Below are 15,411 nucleotides of genomic sequence, written 5' to 3' on the forward strand. Positions count from 1 at the left end.
AGACTGTTGCAAAGGCGACTGTGGAAAAGGCGACTGCGAAAAAGGGGGAGGGGGAGGACCTGATTGCGAAACGGATGGAGATGGCTCCAGTGGCTTGTCATGTAGCATATCTCCACAGAGTGGAACAATCCTTGATGCTTTTGATATAACTTGCAATACTGAAAATCCCTGCTCTAACTGTCAGTATTGTTTCAGCACTCAGAGTAAGTACTTCTGGATCAGCAAAATCTTTTAAGACACTGATGTAACTAAGTTTAACAGTGGCATTTATTTTCCACGTTGTTTTAACATGTGGGGCGATTTGTCCCAGCGGTAAGTTGTGTTTCTAAAGATCCATAGAAACACGGGGGTGGCACTGTAGAACAATCCAAAGTGACTGATCCCAGGGATGAGTTAGATCCTGAAATATATGTACATATTATAGAAAGAAGCATTCCTTTCAAGGCCTCACTGTAAAGTCACTCTAAGTAAAAACTGGCACAACTCACCCCACTTTCCGCTACTGATCAAACGGCATTGCCCAATCTGCAAACGACGTGGCCAATAGGAGGCTTCTGCAGCTACAGCCTAAAAACACACGCATTTACTACCAAGTAAAACAATAAACATACGGCACAAAATAACATACCAGAAATCGATGGAAGGCTTCCGGAGAAATAATCCACAGGTGATCTCCACAAAAACACGAGTAGCACCACTCAACCAAAGTGTAGCCCATTCAGACTGAGGCAGTAGTGACATGACTCCTACCTGTAACAGCTAGGGAAGTCAAGTGACAGAGGGCTCAAATGCGTACAGCGACAGGTGAGCAAGTGAGGGATGCAGCTACTATTATCGTAGCACCATATAATGTGATTGGCTAGTAGTGTGATTAATAATCCAATACTAAAATATTCATAATATTCATTTAGCTACAAACACAATGGAGTATATTTCACTAGAAATCTAATAATGATAGAAACTCTCTTGTTTGAACCTTATCAGGTAAGACTCTGCGATGCAGTCAGAGCAATGAAGTAAAATTCATCTTCCTTCCTCTCGGAGACAGCAATTCTAACTACAAACTGAATATACTGGCAACTGCAACGGGTGAAGGCCAAACAGTACTCAGCACCACTATAACTGCACAGGTATGCCACAAATAGGATGCATGTACTGACGAGAAAAGATCCAGAGTACGGAAATGCTCTGATTTTGTAGTACTGTGAGAAAATATTTTCTTCTCATCAGGTTATGGATTCAACTTTGAGCTTAAGCTCAATAGAGAACATCTTGGATCAGCTAAAGGCAGAAGGCCAGCTGTCACCAGAAGTCGCTGGACAACTCTTCAGTTCTGTGGCCAATGAAGTTAACGACCAATCTGATCCTGCAGGACAAGCAGATAGGCAAAAGGTAGCAAATCTCACTCTGTTTAAGGATAGGACCAGTGAAGAGCCTTGTGCTGCCAGCAGGGCTAAGCAAGCTTTTAACTTTTAAGGCCTTTACACACCGGATGGGTTAAAAAATGTTCAGGCTCACGTATTGTTAATGCAGCTGTTAACATCAACCGTGTAATTTTGCAAAAAGAGTCTGGACAGCTCCACTGACATCCTAAAATATGTACAAAAACAGTCATAATGCAGTTATGAATCAAACCACCAAATTTTCTCTGTTGCTTCTTTGTTGTGAGATTTGGATGAACCCAGAATCTCCATTTCTTCCTTTTGTTGTTGTGTATTCAGATTGCAGTCAGTGTGTACAGGCCTTTAATAGGGCGTGCTTTAGGAGCCGCCCAACAGTTGATTCATTCAAAGGAAGTTTCTGTGTGTAATTTTACATCTTTTTGACAGCTTCTCAAGAAAACACAGGTCTCATTTCCAAACTTAATGAGACAGGGTGGATGGAAAGGAAAAACCATCTCTGTGAATCAGGAAATGTTTGAATCTGAATGAACAACATTGTTACTGTAAAATTCTAATATGTCACTTTTTTATGCATTTATTTTGTTGGTGTCTGAAGCTTCGACAGAAGATGCTGGACATGTTGATTGCTATAGTAAATGAAAATCTCAACAAAACTCTACAAGACGTTCAGGTGTTAGCCACAGCACTTGCTTCTCTCGTCAAGAAAGGGACTGAACTCAATACATCAGCACAGGTACTGTAGAGAAGTTCAAAAAAGGAGGAATCCATCAGTAAGGACTGTAGACATCTCTCTGCAATGCGTACTGATGTATTTTGCTTTCACTGTAGCTCCCTTCTTAATGGGAAGTAAATGTTTGGTGGACAGGTTTTTTTTTTTTTTTACTCTGCCCTGTACTAAAATTAAAGGTGGGATATGAGGACCACATTTTAAAGCTTTTGACAATTCACAAATGTTAATATCTTCATAACACCTCCTAAATACATGTCTGTGACTGTGAGTTAATTTCCACCTTCAGGAAAGGGCCGCATCATTGTTCGCAACCCTGAGTTCATTTCTCCTCCACATGGATCTAAACGCAACTGAAGTCTTTGCCACAGCCAACATTATTGTGGAGGGCATAAGCAACATGCTCGACTATTGTCCCAGTGTGAGTCTTATGAGGCTGATACTGATTGTGTTTATTTCTCTGGGGAATTGTGGTAGCTTTTAATGTTAGATATGCAAATCAATTTCACTTCCCAGCAATATCTGCTGTCTCTTCAAAAAAAAACCTTTTTGTATTTAAAATCAGTTTTATTTCTTATTCTAAATGTTGGGTGTTGCAGAAAATCACCTCAGATGGCCTTCTTGGGGCCCTGTACAATATACAGAGTGCGATGTTGGTCTTTATGGAGCTCAATGAGGACTCAAGCATAATTCAGAAAACGCACGTTAAAGTATTTGTCAGAAGGTAAGTTTCACTTCAAATGCAAGACAAAGTTATCAAACAAAAATTAACCACATGTCCCAGAAATTTGAACTGGAAAAATCTCACTGATGCTGGTATACTAAAAAGCTGAAGCCTACAGCCACCTGTCTACGGATGGGTGACAAAATAAAGGAAAACCTGCATAAACCACATGGAAAATTCAGCAAATACAGATATTTCAAATTCAAATTCAAATGTTATTTGTCACATACACAGTCATACACAGTACAATATGTAGTGAAATGCTTACACAACTGTTCGTGACCTAAAGGAAAATGAAAAAGCTATGAATAAGATAGGAAATAAATATAAAAATTAAAAAGAGCAAATTTAACTAGGAAGGAATAAAATAAAACAAAATAAAATATAAAAATTTAAGTTAAAAATGAAATAACTGTACAACACAAATTAGAATGAAGGGTAAATTTAACTGGGAAAGAATAAGATAAAATATATAAATTAAAGTTGAAAATAGAATAACTGTACAACAAAATACACAATACACAGTATAGAAATATATAAGAATGTATGAAGAAATATAAATATTATATACATAATAACAGCAGCTGTACAAGTATTAAATGGAAATGAAGAAATATAATGTCCATCTTGTGCAATCCACATTTGTAAGTGCCACATTCACATTTTCCACATTTTCCATAAAACAATGTTGTGTGCACCTATGAAAGCGCTGAGGAGTGACTATGTCCTAAAAATATCCGTTTACTACAGTAAAGGCAGAATCTGTGACAATCCAGATTGAATCCAGTTTTGTTTTTACAGTGGCTTATTATGCTGACAACATTATATAGTAAAAGGATCTCTTACTGAGCCTCTTTGAAGTGACAGTGGTTCACATTTATGTCCCCTCCAGTCGTTAACATAACTACCATAACGTGGTTACAAGTAGCCAAGTCGCAATGAAAACACATTATACTTTGTATATTAATAGTTTATTGATTCCAGAGCTGTTAAACTTGCAAACTAATATTTAAGAGAAGCACGTTTAATGTGGATCTCCTGATCTTTTCTTACAGAGTTTTACCAGCAGTCTTGTACACAGGCTCCGTAAATATTACCAATTGTACCTGCATCACATTTTCTCTCCCACAACTACCCACTACCATACTTCCTTCAGACAAACCAGTGGATGTGCGAGTACGTCAATACCCATGTGCCTATGAGTGTTTGTGCTGTGGATATGTACATGTGTGTAAATCAATTTTGCTCAATCATCCTAACGTCTAATGTCTGACCTGATCTTTGAATTACACTTTCAGATGCTGAACTTAGATGTAAACCCATTTTGTTGGAAGGTTGGATGGGACATCAGCAGATTCATAGGTTATTTATCCCTCACAACAAAAGAAGGGTCTGTTATCCCTGTGGAAAACTTAAGTAAGGATATTCAGGTCAGTGTAGCAACATTACAGCATCCACACTTACTGTTTTCAATCTCCTTTTGAGAGGACTTGTTTCTGGGGACTTTTGAGAAAGGCATATTAAGAATAGTTTTGTGACAGAAGTGAAGATGGTGAATCTGTTGCCCAGAATTCCTATCAATGGCTAAAACACTGGCTAAAAAAGAATCACAATAAGGTCATGGAGTGGCCTAACCAATCTCCAGAATTTGATAATCTAGGGAGAGAGAGCTGAAACTGTGAGTCACCAAGAAGAAGCTAAGAAACCTGAAGAGTTCAGAGAGTTTCTGTTAAGGGGACTGGGCTATAATCCCTCCCTAGATGTGAGAGAAGGTGGTGACCACCTACAAGAAACATTTTACTGCTTTCAATTTCTCCACCAAGTGCTAAGTCATATTTTACTTGAGGATTAAATACTTATGCAAATACTTTCACTCAATGACAAAAAAAATTATATAATAGAAAAAGGCCTGATGTAATTCTGGGGAGGGATTACTACTTTTAAATAGTAGTAGTAGTACTAATTAATATGTTACTTGCATGTAACTATTTTACAAGTTTAAAATATGTTAAAGTGGCTACATTTTGAAACAGTGGATAACCGCTTTCTAACATCTGACTTCAGATCATGTTTCCACGGTTTGCTGGAGAACAAGTGAACACCACTATTCTGGACTTGGGGAACTTCAGCACAACGGTTATTGATATTCCTTCAGTGAACTCTACCCTGGTTCTAAAGGTTCAGTGACTTGTTCTTTTATGTCGACTCCTGAAATTAGAAGAAGCAAACATGCTTAGTGGACAGTGATATTATGGTTACATTACATACAGAGGCTACATTCTGTTCAGCGTGACTTTTTCTTGTGACCATGCTAACATTGCTAATTGTTAGCAGAAAGTGTAGCTACAAGACGAGGCTAAAGAAAATTTTTACATGGCAGTTTTGCATTAAAAGATCAGCTATTGCAGGTCATCCTCTGGAGACCACGAATACAGGGAGTGCAGAATTATTAGGCAAATGAGTATTTTGTCCACATCATCCTCTTCATGCATGCTGTCATACTCCAAGCTGTATAGGCTCAAAAGCCTACTACCAATTAAGCATATTAGGTGATGTGCATCTCTGTAATGAGAAGGGGTGTGGTCTAATGACATCAGCACCCTATATCAGGTGTGCATAATTATTAGGCAACGTCCTTTCCTTTGGCAAAATGGGTCAAAAGAAGGACTTGACAGGCTCAGAAAAGTCAAAAATAGTGAGATATCTTGCAGAGGGATGCAGCAGTCTCAAAATTGCAAAGCTTCTGAAGCGTGATCATCGAACAATCAAGCGTTTCATTCAAAATAGTCAACAGGGTCGCAAGAAGCGTGTGGAAAAACCAAGGCGCAAAATAACTGCCCATGAACTGAGAAAAGTCAAGCGTGCAGCTGCCAAGATGCCACTTGCCACCAGTTTGGCCATATTTCAGAGCTGCAACATCACTGGAGTGCCCAAGAGGACAAGGTGTGCAATACTCAGAGACATGGCCAAGGTAAGAAAGGCTGAAAGACGACCACCACTGAACAAGACACACAAGCTGAAGTGTCAAGACTGGGCCAAGAAATATCTCAAGACTGGTTTTTCTAAGGTTTTATGGACTGATGAAATGAGAGTGAGTCTTGATGGGCCAGATGGATGGGCCCGTGGCTGGATTGGTAAAGGGCAGCGAGCTCCAGTCCCACTCAGACGCCAGCAAGGTGGAGGTGGAGTACTGGTTTGGGCTGGTATCATCAAAGATGAGCTTGTGGGGCCTTTTCGGGTTGAGGATGGAGTCAAGCTCAACTCCCAGTCCTACTGCCAGTTTCTGGAAGACACCTTCTTCAAGCAGTGGTACAGGAAGAAGTCTGCATCCTTCAAGAAAAACATGATTTTCATGCAGGACAATGCTCCATCACACGCGTCCAAGTACTCCACAGCGTGGCTGCAAGAAAGGGTATAAAAGAAGAAAAACTAATGACATGGCCTCCTTGTTCACCTGATCTGAACCCCATTGAGAACCTGTGGTCCATCATCAAATGTGAGATTTCCAAGGAGGGAAAACAGTACACCTCTCTGAACAGTGTCTGGGAGGCTGTGGTTGCTGCTGCACGCAATGTTGATGGTGAACAGATCAAAACACTGACAGGATCCATGGATGGCAGGCTTTTGAGTGTCCTTGCAAAGAAAGGTGGCTATATTGGTCGCGGATTTGTTTTTGTTTTGTTTTTGAATGTCAGAAATGTATATTTGTGAATGTGGAGATGTTATATTGGTGTCACTGGTAAAAATAAATCATTGAAATGGGTATATATTTGTTTTTTGTTAAGTTGCCTAATAATTCTGCACAGTAATAGTCACCTGCACACACAGATATCCCCCTAAAATAGCTAAAACTAAAAACAAACTAAAAACTACTTCCAAAAACATTCAGCTTTGATATTAATGAGTTTTTTGGGTTCATTGAGAACATGGTTGTTGTTCAATAATAAAATTATTCCTCAGAAATACAACTTGCCTAATAATTCTGCACTCCCTGTATATGTGCCAGTTTCTGACACATTTCATCACCTACATCAGAAGAATCTTTATTTGATGTAAATTAATGTCATAGTGATTAACCGCTGACAGATTGTCATGTCAAATATGTAGAGCCACGCTGTTATCCTCCCTAAAACTTCATATCTTTGCTACACTGTAGCACTGTGATGACTGCAGCCAATCATAGTTTTACTAATTATATTCTTTATTCTTTCATGAAGGAAAATCTGAAAAAATAACTTTCTTGAAATACAAGTGGAATATAGTTCTTATTTTAGATTGCGCATTCATAAGATTTTGTCTTGCATGTCCAACCTTTTAAAGATGATGCCTTCAAAGGTTCCTTTACCCTTCAAAGTCCTCCTTGGTTATAATGACTACCCTACTGAGACAAAGTATGTAGCGGCAACAGAGATGCCTCAGCAGGGAGCCACACAAGGTAAGAAATGCCTTTGCTTAATTGTGGTGACAAGATTTTTTCCACTGCTAATGTGACTGAATGAGATTTGACTGTGTCTCGTGTGCCTGCACAGAGGAGAAATACACATGGCTCCTGCATCCTGAGGATTTAAAGGGCAACACTGGAGTGCATTATCTTGTTGTGAGACCCATAGTGGGCCCAGGTATAAAATCTATAAATGCCAGTTTATCAATTACGCCCATCACAACCTCATGTCAATTTTGGAATAAATCACTACTGGACTGGAGCAAATCTGGATGCAGAGTAAGTGCAACATTTCAATCTGCTACACGTACAGTGAGGCGTTGCTTAAACAATAATGGAAATATAAGCTGTTGTCTTTCAAGGTTGGTGCCAATACCACGCATTTAGAAACCCAGTGCCTCTGCAACCACCTCACCTTCTTTGGGAACTCCTTCTTTGTCACTCCCAACCTTGTCGACCCGTCACGCACTGCTGAGCTATTTGCAACCTTTGCCGATAATCCTGTGGTTGTGTGCTTCGTCGCGGCACTCTTTTTGGCGTATCTCTTGGTCCTCGTGTGGGCAAGACGAAAAGATATTCAAGACACAGTCAAGGTATTGCATCTCTCGTGGACTGAAGAACAGATTAAAAATAACAAAAGGCTTGTCTGTTTCCTAGGAATATTATATATCTTAAAAAAAACACAACAACAACTTATATGTTAGTTGGTCTGAGGTGTTTTCTGTGGAAACACTTGTGTTTGAGGCTCCAGGGGACGCTTGATGTTGTGAAAACCTGGAGGTGTATGAGTTAGAGAATAAAGAAAATAGCTAGAAAGACTTTGTAGCTCACTTCTCATCTGTTTGATCCTTGAAGCTTAAGGTCATTTCAGCCACTTCTAAAATACACACTTGTCTCTCTGCATCTTCTATATTCTTACATGAACTCTCTCTCTGGATAGATAGATAGTTTCTAGATAGATAGTTGAACGCTAATATGTGAACAGCTTTTCTATTTGGGAATAGCGTCTCCATCTCATGTCCATATAATATTTTTGCTTGTTGGCTGAATAACAGGTAAAGGTGACAGAGCTGGAGGACAATGATCCAATGGATGAGTATCGCTACCTGTTGAGTGTCTGTACCGGGCATCGTATAGGAGCCTCCACTTCCTCTCAGGTACATGTGTTCAGTGAAAGTCACACTTATCACAAAGTTACTTTAGACTTGTGGAAACATCATGAGATGCACGTTCTCTGTTTTCAGTCTGCTTATCAGCAGCTCATCTTTTTACAATTTCACCACCAGAGATGGGCAGTAGCGTTACTGTAATCCGATTACTTTTTTCAAGTAACGAGAAAAGTAAGGGATTACTATTGCCAAAAAAGTAATTAGATTACTGTTACTTCTCCCATAAGCACCCTGCGTTACTGTGTTACTAAACCGTGATTTTGTTTGTGAGCGTGTCTCACGACAAGGACGTCCGAGCGTGCGACGTCCGAGCGTGTGACGTCCGTGGCAGCAACGTCCATGTGCAGATCAACAATGAATAATATGGAGTGCAGGAGAGAAGGTACGACCATGTGGCGTTTAAAGCTTGGAAGTACTGGCATTACTTTGAGTTTGATTCTGTAAGTGAAAAAACATTAGCGTTTGCTGTTCACTCTGCGTGGAAAAAAAAACTTCTTTCTACAGCGAAAAATTAAACATTAAATCTGAGCAAGCACCGAGCACACCGCCACGGGAATGTAAAATTCACAGAGAAATCCCCGGATCCTCCCACTGACATGACTGCTGAGGCACCGGGCAAACCTCCACCCGCCCCACTCCTGCTAAATAGATGAAAATAGATTTAAGAGCCACAGGACTCAGTGCCGCTGAGTCTTAGATTTTATTTGAAAGAGTGAGTGCAAACACAAAACATTATTTTATTTTATAAGCTGGAATATGCAGAAAATAGGTTTGAATGTTAAACACATTTCACAGAGAATATTGCATATAATTTAATTTTTGCTTGATGCTTAAAGTTAAAAGATTAAAACTAATAAAACACATTTTAAAAAGAGACTTTTTGTCACGGTCTGGCTGGGGCAGACCGTATGTGTTGCAGAGGAGGACTCAAACGCAGACCAAAACGTGGTGTGGATTGACAAACAAGCAATTTATTGAGGCTAGCAACGAGGGTACAAAATAATAGGGCATGGGTGAAAACTAAACAATAACCTAAACTGGGTGAACTAATAACAAAACATGAAAAACCTTAACCATAATGAACTAACACGGGTACCTGGAGATGAGACATGGATGAGCAGACGACCTGACAACGAATGACTGAAGGCACACGGACTAAATAGACACAGGAGGATAATCAGGAAAGTGGCAACACATGGGGAACCAGCTGACACACATGAACATAACGACGTGACACTGGGAGAGTAAAACTGAACACGATGAACACAGACACACCAGACCTCTTCACAATAAGACAGGAAACACAGTGAGATATAAACATGACAACATACGCCACAGACATAAAATACATGAAAGCAGGGGAGACTTAACATAGTGGAAAACACGAGGGGAAAATAACTAGAAACACCTAGGCATGATAATGATAAACTTAGGAAACCTGAAGGCAACAAAAACTAAACACAAAACGCTGGGTCAGAGACCCAGGCTGTAACACTTTTTCACTTGATTACATTTTACATAATGATGGATTATGCAGAAAAAGAACTGGGCTGAAAGGTCTTTCGCTTTATTATGTATTGAGGTTGTGTCTCATGTTTTTATAAACTAAGTAATAAAGTAACTAATTACTCTTGAAAACAAGTGATCAGTAAAGTAACAGGATTACATCTTGGAGAAGTAATCAGTAATTAGTAACTAATTACTATTTTCAAGTAACTTGATCAACACTGTTCACCACAAACAAGAACTTTTTCATCTGTGTTACCCAAACACACAATACGCTATTCAGCAACTCTTCATGTTTCGCTGGCAGTGAAACACCGTGAAGCACTCAATAACCAAAGACTTCTGGGGTTGCTCCATCAGCTCCATCTCAAGGCCGAGTTCTAAAATAGGCTTGTGAATACTCAGCTTTCGTTAGGTGGTGGGCTTCGTACACCTGCTCTTTCTGCCGACACATTAGGCCCCAGAACTAAGATAATAATATATGTGTTTTTTTAGCATGTTCTGCTAACACTAAGCTACAGGCAGATTTGCACTTGGGTTTCAGCACATGCTCTGTACTGATCACTTAGGCTGCTCATCTCATCACACGTATTTTCTGTCTGTACTAACTTTTCAGTGATTTTTTTTTTCTTTCAGTAACCTTATGTGAAAAAGTACATTGTTTGTGTCTTTTCTTTTCTGTATTCCCAGAATGATGTGTGCAATTACATATTAAAGAAAAGGCACATGCTCGTGCTTTAATATCTATCTCATCAGATAGAATAGAAGAAGAAGAAAGTTAACGAGAGTGGAGCTTAAACATGCATTTTTTTATGTCCAACCGGTGGCAACTCCTCTGGATGGAAAGTAAAGAAACGAATAAAACAGACTGTATAGAAGTATTTTGGTAAAAGACCATAATTCTTACTTTTCTACTTGTTGCTAACATCTTACCAGTTTTGTAAACGATGGTAAAACATTGTGTGTCTTAACGTCGGGGATGTTTTTCTTGCTGTTAACACTGACCTACGAGCTTGTTAGCATGTTACGAGCTCATGTTTAATGAAATTCTGTAACCTGTTTCCTAGCAAAATATAAATACATGCACAGCACTGTGTGTATCATAAGCACTGCACACAGACTCTCACACTTACACACAGTGAAATCTTAATTGTTATTTTTACAGTGGTTATTCTAACTGTATGAAACAGACAAAAGTTGATGAAGACCATATTTCTATTACTATTTGAAGTTTTCCCTAATATATTGCCAGAAACAGTTTAAACCAGTACTAAGGCGCTACCATTGCTCTCATATATGGAATCAGAATGGTATTGTTTTCAGTTTTATACTTTTCATGCACAAAATTGATTATTTTAGGTGACAGTTACTCTGCTGGGTACAGAAGGACACAGCGAGCCTCACCACTTGACAGATTCAAAGAAACGTGTGTTTGAAAGGGGAGCAGTGGACATGTTCCTGCTAACCACGCCCTTCTCCCTGGGAGACCTGCAGGGCATCAGACTATGGCACAACAATTCAGGAAGCCATTCTGCCTGGTAGGAAAAAAAGAAATGTCACACAAAAGAAAGGCATCTCGACAATTATGGTATTTTCTGAGTCATTAGAAACACACTGTTTGACCAAGAACACCACAATGATTGGACATTAAGGTGAATACAGTGAATCCGGTCCCAATTACACTGATCTTAAAGATAATTATTGTTGCTTTTTTAAGGAAAACATGGTCTTTAAATGCAATTCAGTTGTCATTTTAAGTAATATGTCTTCCACTGACTTTTGTGGGTGTCACGTGGAGCAAAGCAGAGGTCACATGATTGCATCTTGCATTTACATTGTTTGCCTTTTCTCAGGTATGTAGGCAATGTCATGGCGCAGGATTTACAGACAGAGGAGAAATGGCATTTTCTATGTAATTCCTGGCTGTCGGTAGACATTGATGACTGTTCCCTCGATAAAATATTTCCTGCTGCAACAGAGATGGATCTAAAGAGGTTCAGGTAAGCGCAAAGCCTGGTGGTACATTTGGTAGCAGAATTACACGTACAAGCACTCTGTCTAGAGGCTGAACATGAAACCCAGATTGGGAGTACTGATCAAATGCAAATTCAGTCGAATTGATGGTTTGGAGTTCCATTTGGATAATGTTATGTTTGCAGCAGGCAGGGTAAACTATCTTTTTTTTTTTAAATGAAATTCACTCTCACAAAGCAGCAGCCAGAATTTGCTTTTCAACTCGTTGAAAAATCTACCAGTGCTTGTGGACTTTCACAAGGCTACCAGAAAGAAATTATTAGGCCCAGGTATGATTAAAATGCAAGGTGGAGGGAGAGTGGACACACTGGACAGAGGATGCTGAGCTGCCAAGCAGGAGAAAAAGAAGAAAACCACAGAGAAGATTCATGGATGATGTGATAGAGGACATACAGTGGGTTGGTGTGACAGAAGAAGCTGGGGATAGAGTGAGATAGAGGCAGATGATCTACCATGGTGACTAAGGGAACCAGCTGAAAGAATAAAAAACATGTGACTACAGAACAATTTATTGTTTTATTTGAATTTAGCTGAATTTCCAAAGATGAAATGAAACCCAGTAAAAGCTGCCACTTTCTTCTCATCCCAGTTGAGTAGCTAAATATTTGGTTTAAGCGCTGATCTGGTGATTTAGTGGGGATTATTCGCTTTTCTTTAGGCTCTAAAACCTCCAAATGCTTCAGATCTACAATAGTGTTTTACAGGAATTAGAAAAAGATTAAAATGTGATGCTAATCAATCACTAATTAACTGTTTATGAAGGTTTAAAACATTTGATTTTTACAATGTTGCTTTTATCTTTCAGCAATTTGTTCTTCACAAAGACAACAAAGGATTTCAATGACGGACACCTCTGGATTTCGGTGATCAGTCGACCACCGAGCAGCCACTTCACCCGTGTGCAGAGAGTGTCCTGCTGTTTTTCTCTGCTGCTCTGTACCATGTTAACCAGTATCATGTTTTATGGGATCCCAAAAGATCCCTCTGACCAAGTAATGGACCTAGGTACATCAAAAATGTATTGCCATTAGATTTACTTTTAAAAAAGTGTGAAAAAGTCCAGATCTAATTAATCTAATTCCCATTTGTATTTTCAGGAACTTTTGAGTTTACTTGGCAGCAGTTCATGATTGGAGTTCAGAGTTCCCTCATCATGTTTCCCGTCAATATCCTCATAGTCAGTATTTTCAGATTCACTCGTCCTCGGGAGTTTTCTTGTTGCCAGCGCAAAAAAAAGAAAAAGAACACACAAGATTCTTCTGCCACAACGGACATGACTAACAGAGTGTCTTTAGATGTTATCATTAAGGTAGGTGTTTCCTGTTTTTGTGTTTCTGCATTTAATATTAAGGTGCTGCTAAACTGGCACCCAAGCCTTATGACAAACCTTTTTGCACGTGTTACAAATACTGATGGTTTTGTGAGTTTAGAAGAATTTCTCTAATGTGCATACACTTCATTTGGTATCAAAATTTGGTATTGAATGTGCTTCCCCTTAGGACATCACAAGAATTGCCCACTCGCTCTCTAAGACGATGAAAAGCAACGTCGCATGCAAGGAGATTAAGTTTGTGCCTGAACAAGAAAATGATGTCAATGCTATTCTTTCTGTGTTGAAAGACTTAATCACACAGAATAACACAGCTAGTGAAAATATCGAGACAGAAACACAGCCTCAGCTATCAGGTGAGTTCTCGTGTTAATAATTGATCATGATCAACCAAAAGTGCTGCAACACTGCCCCAAACCCCCATCTTATTTAAGTTTGGGCGGCCTGCCCGTTAAGAACATATTCTTGGGTACTTCTATATCAGTTTCAACATTATACTGTTCAGAAAAACAAAACTAAAGTTGAAGCACGGACATCGTGACACACTGGAGGAAATAAAGTGGCCACTGAAGTGCAAGTAGCTTTCTAAAAACAAGAGCAAAGTTGCAGGGAGCCAAATCTGGCGCCTGCTGATGAATGATTGTGCTGCTGAGGCCAAAATCACCTGCCTCTTCAACTGTGGTGCGTGCCACTGAGTATCAGCACACACCACGCTGAAGCAGTGTAGAGCAAATCTTCTGGGTTTCATGGCTCTTTAGGATGTTACCTTAGAACACGCTGACTGTCTGAGCCTAGAAAATGAATTTATGGTGAATGCTGCATCTTCCTCGAGCGATGCTTTGCCATTGGGGTGAGGTCTACTGAGAAGTACTTTGGTTTGAAGCCGGAGTCAGTTGGACACAAATTTTTTACATGTGAACTCTGCACCACATACGAGTGCGTAGAATAGAATTCATGTCTTCGAGTGCCTCTGGATACAAACTAGAGGGGAGATCAGCTAACTCGACCTTTGGACTTTTCACAAGTGTAGTCAGATAACTTTATGATCACAGCTCTCGCAGTAAGGGTCAAATTGAAGTGCTAGAGCATTTTTTCTGCTTCACCCAGCCCAGTATATTAGTACTTACATATCAGAAGGTCTCACAAACAGTTTGGTGTCTGTTCTTTTGCTTTTGAATAACATGCAAAGTAAATTTAAGTGGCGTGCTACAAATTTAATGGACGTTGTTTTTAATCAGCTGTTAATTCAAAGAGGCATAAAAGATGAAAATTTGCCTGAAAGGACGGAGACTGCAGAGTTCTGAAATCATCCAGAAGATACTTGCTTATATGACAAAGTGGTTGTTTGAAACAAGTAAAGACAGAATTTGAAAACGCTGCCAACAATCACATTTCTGCAAACAAAGCAATTTTTGCTTTCTGAACACATCATATCATGTGCTTCCTTGAGATTTCCAAGTAATAATATATGTACATTTTCAGATAGCAGCGCTTATCCAGCATTGGCAGAGGGGGTGATTCAAAAGAACAGAAACAAAAGCCAGTATCTGTACAGACAACTGTGTCGCATCGACAGTGAGTTGAGTCAGCTGGGTCCCTCAGGCTTCCCGAATCCACACAGCTACAAACAGGCACTGCAGCAAGTCCAGAGCATGAAGGAGTTGCTTGAAGATCAACTCGTCGCATCCAACAGAGGCGTTCCAGATGAACCCACCAACAAAACGTATGAAAGTCACTCTATAAGAGGACCGCGCTGGTGCAGTTAGATGTCACATCCATCTAGAACATTTTATTTTATCTTGGAGGAATTAACTGCAGTTATAGCTGCTGTATGTCTTTGTTTTAATTATTATAGTCACTGCAACGCTTTTAATTGATAAAATTAAAACTCAACACAAAGACGGGGGTTGTTGAGGCACTCTGAGGATAAAATCATATCAGAATCAGAATCAGAAACTTTATTGTCATTGTCACGAGAACAACGAAATGAAGAATGGTCCCCGATCATTGCATCATCCCTAGCAATATCAAAATATAAATAAAACAATAAAATTCAATAAATAAAATAGATAGAATA

General features: G+C 39.4%; 1 protein-coding gene across 1 annotated transcript in view; it reads left to right on the top strand.

Moving 5' to 3' along the window:
* Window positions 1-15,411, top strand: part of LOC102200928 (polycystic kidney disease protein 1-like 2) — a 43,033-nt gene that overhangs the window by 15,732 nt on the left and 11,890 nt on the right. The window contains exons 6-15 of the mRNA XM_013915840.1: window positions 7,175-7,289; window positions 7,384-7,473; window positions 7,683-7,888; window positions 8,351-8,452; window positions 11,330-11,508; window positions 11,824-11,970; window positions 12,810-13,009; window positions 13,102-13,313; window positions 13,504-13,690; window positions 14,817-15,057. Coding sequence (XP_013771294.1) covers window positions 7,175-7,289; window positions 7,384-7,473; window positions 7,683-7,888; window positions 8,351-8,452; window positions 11,330-11,508; window positions 11,824-11,970; window positions 12,810-13,009; window positions 13,102-13,313; window positions 13,504-13,690; window positions 14,817-15,057 — 1,679 coding nt within the window. The remainder of the gene's footprint in view (window positions 1-7,174; window positions 7,290-7,383; window positions 7,474-7,682; window positions 7,889-8,350; window positions 8,453-11,329; window positions 11,509-11,823; window positions 11,971-12,809; window positions 13,010-13,101; window positions 13,314-13,503; window positions 13,691-14,816; window positions 15,058-15,411) is intronic.

This window comes from Pundamilia nyererei, unplaced genomic scaffold, assembly GCF_000239375.1.
Source record: "Pundamilia nyererei isolate P.nyererei 1_Seehausen unplaced genomic scaffold, PunNye1.0 scaffold00376, whole genome shotgun sequence".
NCBI lineage: Eukaryota > Metazoa > Chordata > Actinopteri > Cichliformes > Cichlidae > Pundamilia > Pundamilia nyererei.